This window comes from Lacerta agilis, chromosome 1 (genome assembly GCF_009819535.1).
Source record: "Lacerta agilis isolate rLacAgi1 chromosome 1, rLacAgi1.pri, whole genome shotgun sequence".
NCBI lineage: Eukaryota > Metazoa > Chordata > Lepidosauria > Squamata > Lacertidae > Lacerta > Lacerta agilis.
This window is the reverse complement of record NC_046312.1, coordinates 49,134,114-49,151,121: the sequence shown is the minus strand read 5'-3', so window position 1 is coordinate 49,151,121 and position 17,008 is coordinate 49,134,114. Positions and strand designations below refer to the sequence as shown.

Below are 17,008 nucleotides of genomic sequence, written 5' to 3'. Positions count from 1 at the left end.
AAAAATCTGTGTTCAGCGAAATATTTTAGTGTTGTTGTCTTCCCTGGTTTTTTAGGGTCATGGGTTCAAGCCCTACATTGGGCAAAAGATTCCTGCATTGCAGGGGGTTAAACTAGATTACCCTCGCAGTCCCTTCCACGTCTATAATTCTATGATTCTCCTAATATGCGTTGTCTCTTTCTTACTGCCTTGTTGTTCCCAGAACAGTTCTACGTCTCTATGTCACCTGGAAGCACTCCTTTGTTCCCACTCTTCTCTCATCAAATACTTTCTCTCCTTCACTGTCCATGACTCAGTGCGCTGTTACCATCTGTTAACCTCTGCTTTGTATCTCCCACATTAGATGACCTGGTGCAGATGCCGCCTACTCCTCCCAGCAGCCATGGCAGTGACAGTGACGGATCTCAGAGCCCAAGATCCCTCCCTCCCTCCAGCCCAGTCCGCCCTACTGCACGATCCTCCACAGCAATCTCTTCTTCTCCTCTCCTCACAGCACCACATGTAAGCAGGGAGCTCCTGTCGTGAATCGTAAGGCATCTCCTCGCTCGGAGCACGAGGTTCAGGGTGGCTTTTGGCAGTGACCCCCTAATAAGGTGCACAACGGGAATGTGTGACAGGTCAGGATTGTGACAAGGATGGAGGAGGAAATAAAATGGTTTGCATCTTAAGTGTGAACTTTCCCAATTTGCACTTTCTGAACCAACGCACAAACGGAAATGTGTCTGCCCTTCGAAACTCACACTCCTCAGAATTTTGCAACGGGAGTTCTCTCAACAAAATATGCATATTAAAAATGTGCATAGTAGTTAAAATATTGTGCAAAAAGTCAGGAAAATTTGCTTGCAAAATGCATATAGTAGACAAAAGTACATTTAAATGCACACAAAAATTTGTATGATTTTTTGTGCAAAATGTTGTTTTTTTAAATTGCAAACTAATGTAGAAATGGGGCAAGCTGGACTTAAGATTGGAAAAATGAGAAAGTGAAACTGGCAGATTCACCTGTCTCTAAGCGTGATGCTGAAATCATTCATAACTACTGGCAAAGGAGCTATTTTAAGGCACTTACTTATTATTCATATTCATTTTATTTCTATAACGCTTTATATCTTTAAGGGGGGGAATTGCAATGTGGTTTACAATATTAAACATTAAAACATCAAATAAAACATAACAGAATAAAACAAAACAGAAGAAAGTTAAACATGAAGTATACATTCAAAGCAACAGGAAACTAAAATATTACCGTAAAGATTTCAAAATAAAACATTACAATGGAGTTAAACTACAGAATGCACAATTAATGCAGTAAAAAAATTTTTTTTATCTAAAACATTTCTAAAAAATCATTACTAAAGGAAGTCAAATAAAAAAATGCACATTTAAAACAGCATAGTTAGCAAGAGAGTAAAATATTGTCATAAACATAGAGCATATCTGCTACAGTTGCTGCCTATCCTGTGAATGCTGGTTCATGGCAGGCAGCGGCTGTGGGAGCTCAGGCTCCATGACCCAGGTCTGTGCTAGGAGACAGCCAAGAGGCATTTACACTGACCTCTGTCATGCATGGGTTTTTTGTTGTTGTTGTTGCCTTAGATTTTACAGTTCTCATATTGCCTGGAGATTTGGAGTTTCATGATGCAAAGCCATTAATGTAACTTTCAGGTTGTGGTAATGAGGAATGCTGCTTCCCCCCCCACATCAAAGCAGTATATCAACCCCAAATTTCAAGCGGTACAATAGTGACTTTGGGGGCAAGGCCCTTCTTTTTGCAGGGGAAAGTTAGGGGTGGGATTGTTGATACGAATTCTGAAAATGTTGCTGCTTTTCCTTTTCACTTACAGAAATTGCAAGGGACCTCGGGACCCCTGCTCCTAACCGAGGAGGAGAAACGTACCCTGGTTGCCGAGGGCTATCCCATCCCAACCAAGCTGCCTCTCACCAAAGCAGAGGAGAAAGCACTGAAAAGAGTTAGACGAAAGATCAAGAACAAGGTCTATAATTCCACTGAATTGGGAAAAATCAGGAGTGTTTGTGTGTGTGTTTGATTAATGTAATCGTGCTTCTTTAACTTGCTGCCTCATCTGAGCTTCGCCAGGTAAAATTAAATCTGTGTAGTGATAGGGCTTTGAATGCTGCCATAAGCTTTCTAGATCTAGAACTTGAAGAAGTTCTTTTTAAAAAAAATCAAGGGCATTTTCAACATCACAGTTTTTGATGAGAAGGATGATTTATTTAGTTGTTCATTCTTGCTCATGGAGACAGGGCCCTGCCCTGCTGAGCTTACAATCTAAAAATTGACACAAGGGCAACAGCAGATAAAGGGAAGGAAAATAGAGGCACACATTCTACTCATGTAAAAACATGCTGACTGTCCACAGGCCAGATTGAGAAGGTGATTGGGCTGCATCCGGCCCATGGGCCTTAGGTTGCCTACCCCTGGTCTACCATGTTGTTGAAGCCCAGGCTCATAGTTTAGCTCTCTCCAAACTAACCACAGCTGTAACTAAGATTTGTCCTATGGTTTGTGCTTTTTTGTGAGAGCTAAAACACGGGCCTGAGTTTGTATGACATGCTAAGCCAAACGATGACTTATCTCAGCATGGCACAGCAGCAAAGGAAGCTGGAAGGAGCAAAGCTGCTGCAATCTGCACTCTGGGAGTCATCATGCTTAATTGTTTATTTGTCCTCTTGTCCCAATATATGATTTTCATGACTAAGACTCAGCCCGTATAACTGAAAGAACCTCCTCTCCTGGAGTCATGTGTTTGCACTGAGCCATGGTTCGGCCTAGTGTGATGGCAGCACGTGGACCTTCTAGCTGGAGAATTTGGAAAACTAGGCATCCCTTCTTCCCCTCCCCCCCATTCCTTTATTAATATATTTAAAAAAGCTTTGAAGATCAGTATAAATGCACCATTCCATCAAAACTGTTTGCAGCATACTACCCATTCGCTTGTAACTTTGTGAGCATAATGGGCCTCTTGAGTGGTCAGTCTCATCAGCTAATTGCCCAGAAAGAGTTGTTTCTCACCTAGGTAAATGAGCAAGCAAATGTCTGTGGAGTGATATGAAATAGTAACTGTGGATCCCCACTCAATGTAAGTTCCCATATTACGAGCCCACAGTATGCATTAGTCACCTGTTGTGACTCAGACAAAGATACAGCCCATTTGGCCCAAATGAATCAGCCACTTTGGGAAATTCTGATCCACAAAGAAGTTAAGTCATAGCCCTTGCTTATACGTTGGTTTGCATTCTGATCATAATGTTTGATTCAGCAACATGTAAGTTTTCACAACAGGATGTTAGGGTGACCTCAAAAAGCATCTCCAGCCCTGATAGAGGCATAATTTTTCCACTGGAAATTTCAGGAACTGAGTCTGGGAACTTTGGTGTGCAAAGCATGAGCTCAGCCACGCAAACACATGAAGATCCTTTGCATACACCATCAGATCATTGGCCCACCTAGCTCCGTGCTCTGCTTGGGACAACCATCCAGGGTCTCAAGCAGAGGATTTTTATTATTATTATTACAGGGGATTGAACCTGGAACCTTATGCAGGCAAAGTGTGTGTACTCTACCTCTAGCCTACGGGCCTTCCCAGATTGTGACACAGCAGCCAATTTAGGGCTGATCAATTGGACAGAGTAGGAATTTAATGTCAGAAACCGTTGCCAGAAAACCTTAAGAGCACACCATACTTTTTAATGCATATTTTCTTGGAAGACCTTCTGATTCTGATTATGAAAATAGACAATCAGGATATTAATTAATTCATTAATTGTTGTTGTGTGCATCTCCCCATGACCGCAGTGGGCATGTGACATAGAAGGAGCACAGAAAGCAGAAGCCCAGCTCACATGCAGTTCCCATTTCAGCTGGCGCAAGAACATGCGAAAACGCTCTGGAGAGTTATGTAGTGACAGGAGGCCTGCCTCAGGGCCAAACTAGATATGACACAGAAAATCTATTTACAGGTTATCCTCTGTATATGTGTGTGTGTGAGTGCGTGCGCACACACAATTTTTAATTTAAAAGAGCAGCAGGGTTCTTATGTGAGATTGGGGCTGTGATGCTGGGAGAGGGGTCTTTAACTCTTTCCTCCCATGCCATTTCCCCAATTTATATCACACACAAGGTAACCATTGAGGGTTTTGTACAGCAAAGGGAACAGCGCCTTGATGTGGGGTAGAAAGGGTTAACTCTCCCAAGTCCTGTGACCCTGATCCAAATTGGGCTTCTCTGTGGCTGCTTTTAAATTCTTTTAAAAAAACCAACACGAAATGTGGGTGATGCTGTTCACATCACATTTAGTTTGACTTTGACCCCTTAGAACAGCCTTCCCTACCAAAATACTTCCTAGATAAATTATTATTATTATTATTATTGGAAGTTTTTAATGTTTAATGCTGTATTGTGTTCTTAATATTCGATTGGGAGCTGCCCAGAGTGGCTGGGGAAACCCAGCCAGATGGGCAGGGTATAAATAATAAATTATTATTATAATTATTATTATTAGCTGTTTTGGACCTCCTATCATCTTTGACCATTTGTCATGCTGGCTGGGGCTGATGGGAGTTGTAGTCCAAAACACCCAGAGGGTGCCAGGTTGGAGAGTTACTGTATGGGAATTGTTCTTCGGGAGCTTACATTAGCATTTCTAACATTGGTATTCCTCATTCCTTAGATTTCTGCACAGGAGAGTCGCAGGAAGAAGAAAGAATATGTGGAGTGTCTGGAGAAAAAGTATGTTCTTCTCTCTGAGCTTCCATGCTACATTAACTCTGGATTTGTAAGATCAGTAGTTTCTTTTGTACTTGGCTGCATCATGAGAATTACTGGAGCATCGTGACCCTCTTGCAGAAGCGGCACATTCTCTTAAGTCTCTTCCCTAATGTGTCCCTGCTTTAGGAAAGAGTTGTGCTGTTGACAAAGTCTTGAATCTAATGATTCAAGAAGTCCACCAGCTACCCAGAGAGTAAGATGCACATCTAATAAATAAATGTATGAAACGATATGTGCTTAACAATATCACTGAAATCGAACGTTTCACCATGTAACAATTATGTAAATGAAAACTCGAATGCCAAGGGAGAAAGATTGTTCTCCACCAGCCTGTTCAAAACCCCTTGAGCTTTCGGTGTGCTTTCCCAAGCACTGCAAATAGCTTACTGAAGATGGAAGGAGAAACCAGAGTTGTTATAGCACAAATTCCTTAGTTCCTGTTCCCATGAAAGGAATTTGCTGCTGGGTGAGATGTCCTTGAATCTGTGTCCTTGAATTCAATAACAAATGTGCTATTCTTCGTGGATAGCCTGGTACCACCATCTCACTGATCCTCGTCCTTGAAAAAAGGGAGTGGGAGGGAGAAGCGTGGATCAGTGAATGGGGCAGTAGCTTTTGTTACAATAAGCATCCATGAAGCTTATTGGATGACTTTGGGTCAGTCACCATCTACTTAGCCTAACCTACTTCTCAGTTCCATAGTGAAGGTAGATGCAATTAGAATTGTTAAGAACTTTGTACATAGAAAAATGCTAAATGGGAGATAACAAGAGTCTATTGCAACATATTCTGCACAATGGGCACCATGTAAGAACAGCAGGAATACACCTTGATGTTACCATTAATGGTTGTTTAATAGCTTTGTTTCTTATTGCATTTTGTTGTATTTTTGTGAACAGCCCTGGATTCCCGCCCCCCAGTTGAAGGGTGGCATATACCATAAATCTGAATAAGAAAATATAAAATTATACTTCCTACAAACAGGGCTTATTCAGCCCTGATTTCTACGTTTTCAGCTGCAGGTTGGTTTATGGGTTGCCATGTGTCCTCTTTTTCCAGGACACGCCCTCTTTTTCATAGGTTTGTAAAATGAGAGTTGTCAAAGTGATTCATAGTTAAAAAGTAGAAGTTGGCAAATATGTCCTCTCTTTTTTTGCTCTTCAAAATATGGCAGCTCAATATGCTCAAACTGTCTTGCCCTGGTGAGCAACCTGGCAAGTGAATTCTGCACTAGCTGAAGTTTCGGAACTGTCTTCAGAGGCAGCCCCAAGTATAACACATTGCAGTAATCTAGGTTACCAGAGCATAGACAGACGTTAGGCTATCCCTGCTCAGATATGGGTGGAGCTGAGCCACCAGCTGAAGCTGATGGAAGGCATTACATGTCACTGAGGACACCTGAGCCTCAAGCAACAGCAGTGGACTCAGAAGAACTCCAAAGCTATGTACATGTTCCTTCAGAGGGAGTGCAATCTTACCAAGAGCAGACCACCTTCCATTCATCTTTTCTAGGGAACCACCCACTAATAATGCCTAAGTCTTATTTGGATTGGCTCTCATCCAGTCCATAACGAACGCAAGAGAATGGTCCAGCACATCCACTGCCACCCCTGCAAATGTAAAGGAGAAGTAGAGCTGTGTGCCATCAGCATATTGCTGACAACGTAATCCAAAATTCTGGATGACCCCACTCAGCGGTTTCATGTAGATAATAAACAGCATAGGAGATAAAATCCAACCCCGAGGAACCCCACAATGAAGGCTCCATGGGGCCAAATAGCACTCCCAAAGCATCAGGAATTTTTTATTTTATTTTGTTTTGACTATGGCAGACCAACACGGCTACCTACCTGTAACTGAACCTCTGGAAATGACCATTCAAGTAGGACTGGAACCACTGCAAAGCCCACCCCGAACCCAGACAGCCACTCCAGAAGGATACCATGATTGATGCTGAGAAGTCAAGGAGAATTAACAGGGACATGTTTCTCATCTCTCTCCCAACACAGGGCAACCGAAGTAGTACCAAAACCGGGCCTAAAACACCAATTGAAATGGATCTAGAAAATCAGTTCCCTCCAAGAGTAAAAATGAGTGTTTCTTGTTATGCAAAGAGCATCTGAGGGGAATTCTGAGCACCCTTGGGACTGGAGTGGGAAGGGAAGGCTAACTCTCTCTTTCTGCCAGCCTTGATAAAATTGCCTCTCCAAATATGTTATTTGCATTTCAAGGATTTCCAGAATGGCACCAGTGCAGCTTCTCTTGAAATGTAAATAGCAGCAGCAGGGCTATATGCACCTGAAAGTAAATCCTGTTGAACCTAAGGGGGGGGGGTTACTTATGAGTAGGCATGTGTAGGATTGCAATGTCAGAGAAGCTATTTTGTCAGGACCATTATAGCCACAGAAGGAGTTAAAGTTCTCCCCTACTCTAACCGTTTGGGGACTGCTGAAGCTTCCTTGCTGCTGTTATTTACATCACAGAACTGTGAATGTTCACTGCAATTCATAGCTGCATCTAGGTTGGCTCTTAAGGATGAGATTTTGGAGGTGTGTGTGCATCAGGCTGACGGATTTCTTTATTTCTAAAATGGGGCTTGTTTTTACTTCTCCAGGGTTGAAAGTTATACATCTGAGAACAATGAACTGTGGAAGAAAGTAGAGACCTTAGAAAATGCAAACAGGTGAGGAGAACCCACATTTGATCTTTGACTGAAGGATGGTGCCAAGCAAGGGAGGTCAGGGGAAGGCTGGGAACAAAAAGAGAAGAGATTTCTTGGCGGACTTTGGCTTACCCCGAAGTATAACTTTATTTTTCCAGCAGCAGCAGCAGCTAGTCAGCTGGGTTTGGTTAGCAAATGAGGAATGTTTGTGTTATGACAGCCAGGAAGGAACTTTTGAAAGATGGAGGTGCAGATGGGGGCACCTCTGAGTGGACCATTTCCTCCTGTTCTCAAGAGCCTGCCCTTCTCTCAGTAGCTTGCCTGGCCTTGGGACCAACTGGCTGACAGCTGAAGTGAAATTAATCGTAGATTGGTTTCTAGGGAGAGTGCTTGCCAAGGTCAGGTAGGTATAAGCTGGAATCATTATCCCGGGAAGCATTCTATATAGTCAAGGGTGAGGAACAGGCCATGGTGAACAAGAGTCAGCGACCGGGACGATGGTTAAGTGGGACTGAGTTGAAGGGAGCAAGGAAGTCAGTCCTGGCTCAGTCGCTGAACTTCACCAGCCACATGTCCAGATTAGAAGCTTATCTCTTGGAAGGGTTTTATGGGGGGGAGGGGGAAGCAAAAAACACAACCAGCTGAGCTCAAAGCCAATCAAGATGCCTGAAGGAACAGGGGACTGTGTGGAGTTCTACTTTCCCCCCAGGCCTTCTATGCTGACTGAGTGGTTGAGGCCCTTTGGTTACATTAAATGAAACTCTTTTCTATGTTCTTTGAGGTGTGGAGAGTGTTACCTAGAGACATGAAAGCTTAGAAAAGAGTCTGGCAGCTACACGAGGAGCAGTTTTAGGGGAGTTCTTATGGCAGGCCTGTTAGCAACAAATAGGCTGGGAACAGAATGCTAAACTGCTGCCCCCAGATTCAAAGGCCACATCTGCATGTAAAGCACATGGCTTCCTCTTAAGAATCCTGGGAACTGTAGCTCTGAGGGGGAAAGTACAGTTCCTGGCAGGGGCGTAGCTAGCTGCTGGGCTGCCGGGGGCGGCAAGCCAAGCGGCACCACTGGGGGCGGGGCATCGCTCTGTGCACATGACGTCATGACGCATGCGCACGGAGCGATGCCTCTGCCCGGGCCAGCTGGCCCACCCCTCTCCTTTCCCCGCGGGCTCCGCTCATGGAGCGCAGCGGGTTTTTCTGCTGCTGCGCTCCCTAAGCGGAGCTGTCCCGGGGCATGGAGAGGGGTTGGGCCAGCGAGGGGGGTGACACCCCTCCTTGCTGGTCCACCCCTCTCCATTTCCCGCCACCGCAGGGAGCGGAGTGGCGAAAAAAGCCACTGAAAAGGGGAAAGCCCCCTCTTTCAGCAGTTTTTTTCGCTGCTGGCTGGAGGCAGGGATTGCGGGGGCGGGGCCACGCCCAGAGTGTCACCCCATCCCCAGGGCGCTACAGGGGGCCCACCACCCCCTTGCTACGCCCCTGGTTCCTGGGATTCTTTGGTGGGAGCCATGTGCTTAAAATATGTGGTGTGGATGTGATAGCTCCTTAGTCCGGCGGACTGACACAAGCTTGTGCGTTTCCCCCTCTGTTCACAATCTGGGGGAGGGTTGTCTCTGTACGGTTCTGGTTTAGGTTCTGGAGTGGTGCCACCCCCTCTAAGGCACCACACTTGCCATAGCAAAGAAGCAGATATCGCTTCTTGCCATGAGCTGGGCTTTTGCCTGAACAATCCTTGAGGCCCCCTTGTTCCCATCTGGCAGAATCTCTGTCCAAGGAATTTGTTTCCTTTGATGCTTATGGAGAAGACAAAATATCCGCTTCATGTAGCAATGGGAGAAGACAACAGGAGGGACCGGAAGTTTTGCCTAGCCTCCCATGAAGGGCCAAAAACCAAACAAAGTCACAGCACATAAAACATATGCAAAAGACGGCAGGTTTGGGGGCAACACCTTTACATCCTAGACTAGGCTACTGTGCTCTACTTTCACTCTTTTTCTCCACGCATGCCCACAGGCTGGGGTCACATGAATAGCTTTTTCAGCTTTACAAATGTATTATCCACACCAAGAGGTGCTGAGAAGGAAGAAGGACCCAGGAGTACTGACTTTTCTTTATAGAGGATTGACTTTCTGCCAGGGGAAGACAATGTGGTGCCATCCAGATATTCTGGATTACAGCTCCCATCATCTCCAGCATAGCTAACAGTCTGGGATGATGGGAGTTGTAGTCCACAACATCCGAAGGGAACCACATTGGCTACTGCAATGCAGAAACAGGACCTGGTCTTCTCTTTCCAGCATTCGCCTGTTAGTCACAAACGGTATGGGCTTATTTGCGCTCTGAAATTCACCCAAGTTTCTTCTGTGGGCAGAACTAGGCATTCCTTTGTGATCAGCATATGCATGAATAGTGCAGGAATAAAGCACTTCTCGAGGAGCTTCCCAGCATGGTTTGCTTAATGTCCTTGTGTAATCAGCCTTAGATGCTCCCTTCCCAGGCTCTTCCCATCAGGCACAGAGCTTTCTGTAATCTGCAAGACTTCAACCAAATGGGGAAACTATCATCAGTGACCCTGTTATCCAGGACCTATCCCCTCACTTAATCTTGCCACCACACTTGACCTTGCACTTGAGCTCCCTGCCCTCATTCAGAGACTCTTTGTCACACTCATTTCCTCTGATTGCCTAACAGCAGCTTCTGACCCTACCTTTGTGGCTTGATGCCGCTCCCTAGAGACCCTGGAAGTGTTGAGCATATTCTCTGCTTTTCAGTAGCTAAAGTAGCTATGTTGGTGGTTGGTGACTGCCATCTGCTGGACAATTTATGAACCCCTGGGTTCAGTTTATGAACCCTTTCTCCCATGAATTCTGGAGTTCCGTTTATTGTTGGTTGTATTTGGGAAAAATTGATCTTCCCCGCCCTGTCTCACTCTTCCTTCCTCTCCTGGTACTACTGTTTGTGTGCATCAAAGCAGTTACCGTATTTTCCGGCGTATAAGACGACTGGGCGTATAAGACAACCCCCAACTTTTCCAGTTAAAATAAAGAGTTTGAGATATACTCGACCGCAGATTCTCCACCTGGCGTATAAGACGACCCCCGACTTTTGAGAATATTTTCCTGGATTAAAAAGTAGTCTTATACGCCAGAATATACAGTATTCTGAAATGGTTCCCAGGTCTACATACTCTAATCCAGCTCTAGTCTGAATCCATGGTTCACTACGTGCAGCAGTAATTATGTCACAGCCTCAAACTGTTCACACTGTTTTTTTTAAAAGATAGCAGCTACTGGAGGGAAGCCCCCAGCATTATACCTATGGACAAATGAGGTTTTCAGGCATTAATCCCAAAGGATATTGACATTTTTGGGGTTTAACAAAAATAGGCATTTAACCTGCTACTGCAGGTGTGCACACCCTTCCATGGTAGAGCAGTTTGTAAGATAGTTTCTATGTTAAATGTTGAAAGGGTCTGTAAATATGTAGCGTTAGCTAAAGGAGCATCTCATTTGCGCGACTTCTTCAAGTAAGGATTCTTCTGACATGCTTACATCTGCAGCAGAACATTTAATTGATTGTTACATTTCATATCTTACATAGTGCATATAGTATTTCTGGAAAAAAGAACATTGAAAGTATTAAGCTCAGGGTGAACCGCCCTGAGACCTCCAGGTATAGGGCAGTATATACATTCAGTAAATAATAATTAAATAATAATTAAGTTTCTGAATTTGTAATGTCTTTGGATGTCTTTCTGTTTGTTTGTTTGTTTGTTTGTTTGTTTGTTTCTCTGATTTTTAAAAAACAGTTTCTTTTAAATGTAAAAATAAATAAATTGCTCTCTCATAGGACTCTCCTCCAGCAACTACAAAAGCTGCAAGCTCTGGTAGCAGGGAAAGTTTCTAGGCCATATAAAATGGCTTCCACACAGACAGGGACCTGCTTGATGGTAAGGTCTGCATGCTATCCATTCCTTTGTTACTTAAATCCGGAACTTTATTTCTTCGTTGTGTACATATATCTCATTTCCCCCTCCCCCCCCCCGGTGGTCTTGGACTTGGACGGTGTTTGACCCATTTGACCAGATTTGTGGTTTGTTTCCCCCAGACAAACCCAAGAGTAGTAATCCAAGAAGAAACATTTGTTACAGTTCATGTTTTGTTTGGAGCTAGACAAATCACAAGTCCTGCTTGGGGGGGGGGGAGGTGTCAGCCTTCTATGGGCAAGAACAGACATCTCCAAACTAAGGCCCACGGGCCAGATGCGGCCCGCACGAGCCAATTGTGCGGTCCCCGCCGCCTGCTATTACTGGCGTGGCACGGTGCAGTTGCCCATCTCCAGGTTGGAGCGGGGCCAAAAATAGCTTGTGCACACGCGCAAGCGTCATTTCCGGCGCACTTTCGGGTCTGTGGAGGCCTGTGCACACGTGCACAAGCTATTTCCGGCACTGCGCCGACGAGGAAGTGTGCCGCAAATGATGCTTGCACATGCGCACAAGCTATTTCCAGCGCCGTGCTGCGCCAGAAGTGCATCAAAAAAAGCGAGTGTGCACACGTATGGGCATGCGCTCCCCCGCCCTCTGGCCCGCCGCACAATCAGTGCCGGAGGAACTGGCCCAAGGCCGGGTAAGTTTGGGGACCCCTGAGCAAGAATGACATGTTTTAGTTTAGTGGTCTCTGAATTTTGTTTCTCCTACTTTTCTTCTATATGTGGTTAAAGTGTCTGTCTAGGACCAGGGACATCCAGTTTCCATTCCCACTCAGCCACTAAGCTCATATTGGACCAATTACTATTTTCTCTGCTTATTACCTCACAGGGTTCTTGTGAGAATAACCGGGGGGGGGGGTAATGTATGCAGCCCCAAGCTCATTGGAGAACAGAAATGGAGTAAATAATTTGTTTTAAAACTTGAATGTAATAATATTCAGATTTCAGGTGGTTTGGTTTGCTTGCAATTATCATATTGGCATTTGGGATTTTAATGGAATAAGTACAGTGGTACCTTGGTTTACAACCACAATCCGTTCCGGAGGTCAGTTTGTAAACCAAAACAGGTTGTAACCCAAGGCGCGCTTTCGCCAATGGGGCCTCCCAAAAAAATTTGTTCATAATTTTAAAAAAAGGTTGCAAACTGGGACACGCACTTTGGAGTTTGTAATCCAAAATGTATGCAAACCAAGGTACCACTGTACACACATCTAAACTAAATACTAAAGTAAATATGTGCTTAGCAACTGAATTCTGTTGATTTTCACAGTACTGTAATAGTTTCTGATTTCCTTCTTTTCTCCTCTGTTGACCTGTGTGAACTCATGTACATATCCACACCCTGTTTGTTGACTGCACTATTTCTGCCACATCTCCTCCACAGGTCCTCGTTTTGTGCTTTGTTCTGGTTCTGGGCTCCCTAATGCCGTGTCTCCCAGAATTCTCTTCAACATCGCAGACAGTAAAAACAGCTCCAACGCCAGACATATACACAACCAGTAAAAGTGAGTCAAATATTACTAATACAGTGGTGCCTCGCAAGACGAAAATAATTCGTTCTGCGAGTGTTGTCATATAGCGAATTTTTCGTCTTGCGAAGCACCAACGGGAAAATAGCGGTTTGACGGGGAAATTTTTTTTTCCGTCTTGCGAGGCAAGCCCATTGACAAATTTGTCTTGCAAGACAGCCTTCCGCTAGCGAATGCCTTTCGTCTAGCGAGTTTTTCATCTAGTGGGGCACCACTGTAGTTACTAAAGCCCTCTTGAAGAGCCAGAACTACCCCAAGTCACTGCTGAATCCATCCAGACATTTCCTGAGATGGTGCAGATTATCCTTCTGTCTTAAGGGTAGCTCTATCAAAGGCTGCATATGTACCATACATTTAAAGCACATGACTTCTTCCAAGGAATCCTGGGAACTGTAGTTTAAGGATGCTGGGAATTATAGGCCTGTGAAAGGCAAACTACGGCTCCCAGGATTTTTTTGGGTGGGGACGTGCTTTAAATGTATGCTGTGTACACAGCCAGTCTTGTCCCTGTGGTTTGTTTTATTTACAAGAGTGTATCATTTGAACAGAGCAGTGTTTCCCAAACTTGGGTCTCCAGCTGTTTTTGGACTACAATTCCTATCATTCCTTGCTAGCTAGGGATGATGGGAGTTGTAGTCCAAAAAAACAGCTGACGGCCCAAGTTTGGGAAACACAGATTAGAGTGATACATTGCTCTTGTTTCCTGAGTGACCTTTCCTCCAGAGCTGCTTGCTCCAGTTTATTCTTTACATGGTCCTATGGCCTAGCTGTACAGTAAAGCCTCATTTGCCTTTTAAAGGATTCACTCTCCTTCTCTTCCTCAGACTCAGATGCTTCTTCTGCTGTTCCTCCCACCATGGGAAGTAAACCAATTAGCCAGGAAGTCTCCTTGACCTTGGAAGATAAAACCCAAATTCAAATAAACATGTGATCTTCCAGTTCATTTGTTCACTCTCAGCCTGCCTTTAAAATTGTGCTGAGAGTTGTTAGGAAACTCCTACTCTCCTCACAAAACTGCAACCCCCAGAGGTCTCTGGGAAGAGGCATTGCTTGTTAAACCACTCTGAGAATTGTAGCTCTGGAGGGGAATAGGGGGTCTCCTGATAACCCTCTGCACCCTTAACAGACTACATTTCCCAGGATTCTTTGGGGGAAGCCATGATGGTTTAAAGTAGTATGATACTGCTTTAATGTGCAAATGGGGCCTATATCTGTCACTCCAACTCAGCCCTCTGATGCGTCTTCTTAACACAGACGGAGGCTAATGAGTCTCCTTAACACAGACAGAAAGACAAGCTGGAAACAAGGGCCTGGTTCCCACATAAGCCTGTGGGCTGTACCACTTTAGATTGTATAAGGAGTATACTTGGGAAGGGGGTTGACATTATGCAATGCTTCTGTAAATAGAGAGCTAGCTAGCCAAGGAGAAACACAGGCAGCTGCCTTGTACCGGGTCAGCCTCATTGTCCATTGAGCCCTCAGATAAGGCAGCTTCCTTTGTTACTCCCTGACCACGCTAGCTTTCTCCTTCATACAGATTTCCTCTTTGTGGAAAATTAGATGTCATGGAAAAGGGAGCACATATTTTGCCTGCTTAAAGTCCCTAATGTAGCACAGTCAGCCATAAACCTGACAGTGTCAATATTTCTCGGCCTAATCTATCACAGAGGGTTGTTGTGATTCACTACTGGTGCCAGGGAATCTTGTATGCTGCTCTTAGCTCATTGGGAATGGGTGGGGGAAATATTAAATAAGTACATAAGAATTATTTATTCAGTTAAGGCCTCACCTGCAGTCTGAAATGCTACAGTCCAGACACTGGCTTACCAACCTATCTGCTGTTCATGAGCACTAGGTCTAAGTGCTTCCTCATCTCAACTGAGCTGGCATTTTGGAATGGGTAGGATTTAAAATCTCCAATAACCTCCTAACAGCTGGTACCCTTTTGTTCTGTACGGCCATAGGCAGGATGGTCTGCTTTAAAGCCTGTCAGCATGGAGGCCACAACCAGACCTAAGTTGTTTGTTTATGGCTCAGCCAACACTCAGTAGGGAGGCAGCTGCAATGTGTATATTGGCCCTTGGGTAGCCAGACCAGCTGAAAGCCTTGAAGGGAGGAAGAATAGCTTTCTCTCTCTCTCTCTGAACAGAACAGATGGCCTGTTTTAAAGCCCTCAAGCAGTTGGGATAGTCTGTTTTATAGCCTCAGTGGCAGTTTTAGTAGTGCTTTTTCCTTATTGCTTTTGTATCCCAACCATCCCTTAAAAAGCTGGAACAACCTATGTAGGCTTCCCATTCAAACACTGATCAGGCTGAGCTCTGTTTAAATACAGGCATGGGGCTGCGAAGAGGTAGGATTTTATTTGCTCCTTAAAGGTACAGATGTCATGTTCAAAGGTGCTGCCTTTAGCTGCACATTCTTTGCCCAAACAAAGCAGCAGCCTATAAATCACAGCTTCTGTGTGGCAACTTCTCCACTCTGTAGTGGCCACCAAGAATCTCTGGTATTGGCTTGGTATATTCTACTTACAGCATCCACATGGAAGTAACACTGCACATCATGACCACAGAGTGAAGAAGTTGTTACCATAAGGGTGTTGTTTTGCAGAATCTTATTTGGAAGGCCTGCAATATGTAGACTTGGCCCCAACTCTGGTGTCAAAGGGATCCGCCGGTGGTCAGAAAACATTTTCATATAGTTTTGGGATGTATTATGATCACATGACACCATTTTATGAAAAATAAATGTTGGGTCCCACAGCTGGATTTTAGGAAGAAGTGTTTTTGTTTCTTTGTCCCGAAATTATGGGACCTGAAAGTGGAACTATATAGGTCTCCTATGAAAACATGCCCACTGAATTCACTCTAGTGAATAATATTGGGCAGGTATCCGACAACTAAGTTTTCTTACAGTTGCCACTTTTTTCTGGCCTGGTTTCTTAGCCTCCAGGAACTGCATGACAGGCAGAAATGGAAGGTGTGCAGCTTTTACTCCTATGCAGATGCAGCAGATGAATGCCTCACCTCTGCTAGATTTCTGCTTGCTGTGTAGCTGTTAAGAACAAGAAGGGGAGGGAATGCAAAGCCTTGCAATGCGTTTGTGTGTGATGGTCAAGATGTCTCTATATTCTGTGACTGGCTTTATCTACATGACTTGGCACATGGGAGTGGGCTAGGAACAGCCCCATGAAGTTCCTGTTCTCAGCCCTTAACAAAACTCTCCCTTTTCAGTTCAGTCACGGCGCCTTCTGTTCTACGATGAGCACGGGGGCTCCCTCGAGGAAGGCTACAGCTCCTTCATCTCTGTGGAGCATCCTGACAAGTGGGAGGCTGACCAAAGCCAAAGTGAAGAACAGCGACCTCAGGAGCATGTGCACAGCCCCCTGGCTGTGGCCCATGAAACAGCCAAATACCTGCACAAACCCCACCAGGAGGGGCCAGATCAGAACCAGACCAGCTCAGCTCTCACTAACCCCAAGAAGCAATTCCAGGAGAGGTAAGCGGATGTGGGGCTTCCGTCTCTTTCCAGCTCATACCAGCTATATTCCATCTCTGAAATGCAATGTGCAGTCTAAGCAGGGTTGCCAACTTTAAAGAAAACCACTACTCCTGTGTTTTTAACAGATCTGCAGACATCAGCCACTCATGGTGTTTATTTCCACACCATAACATCACTGCTGATTGCAGTCTTCAAGAGTCACAAGGGCAGGCTGTGTTTTTTCTTCTCAGTTTGCAACCATCAACCTAAAGTTTCTGACCCTTCCCTGAGACCTCTTGTGTGCACAGCATACACTCTTAACCCTGAGCTATGGTCCAGGGTTTTCCAAACTTGGGTCTCAAGCTCTACAGTACAAGCTACTAGGGGTGATGGGGACTGCAGTCCTAAACGCAGCTGGAGACCCAAGTTTGGGAAACCTTGGTCCAGGCAAAGAGAAACTCAACTGACAACAAAGATTGTGACGGTTCACATCTGAAGACGGCGAGAAATAAGGAAATAGGAGAATCTTACAAGGCACCTCGCTAGCCAACCTGAAAAAGAGAACAA

The 17,008-nt window shown here is 44.8% G+C and overlaps 1 protein-coding gene across 1 annotated transcript in view; it reads left to right on the top strand.

The window, feature by feature from the left end:
* CREB3L1 (cAMP responsive element binding protein 3 like 1) overlaps window positions 1-17,008 on the top strand; it is an 80,190-nt gene that overhangs the window by 61,430 nt on the left and 1,752 nt on the right. Inside the window, exons 5-11 of the mRNA XM_033149084.1 lie at window positions 344-501; window positions 1,845-1,994; window positions 4,692-4,750; window positions 7,404-7,472; window positions 11,298-11,397; window positions 12,820-12,940; window positions 16,195-16,459. Coding sequence (XP_033004975.1) covers window positions 344-501; window positions 1,845-1,994; window positions 4,692-4,750; window positions 7,404-7,472; window positions 11,298-11,397; window positions 12,820-12,940; window positions 16,195-16,459 — 922 coding nt within the window. The remainder of the gene's footprint in view (window positions 1-343; window positions 502-1,844; window positions 1,995-4,691; window positions 4,751-7,403; window positions 7,473-11,297; window positions 11,398-12,819; window positions 12,941-16,194; window positions 16,460-17,008) is intronic.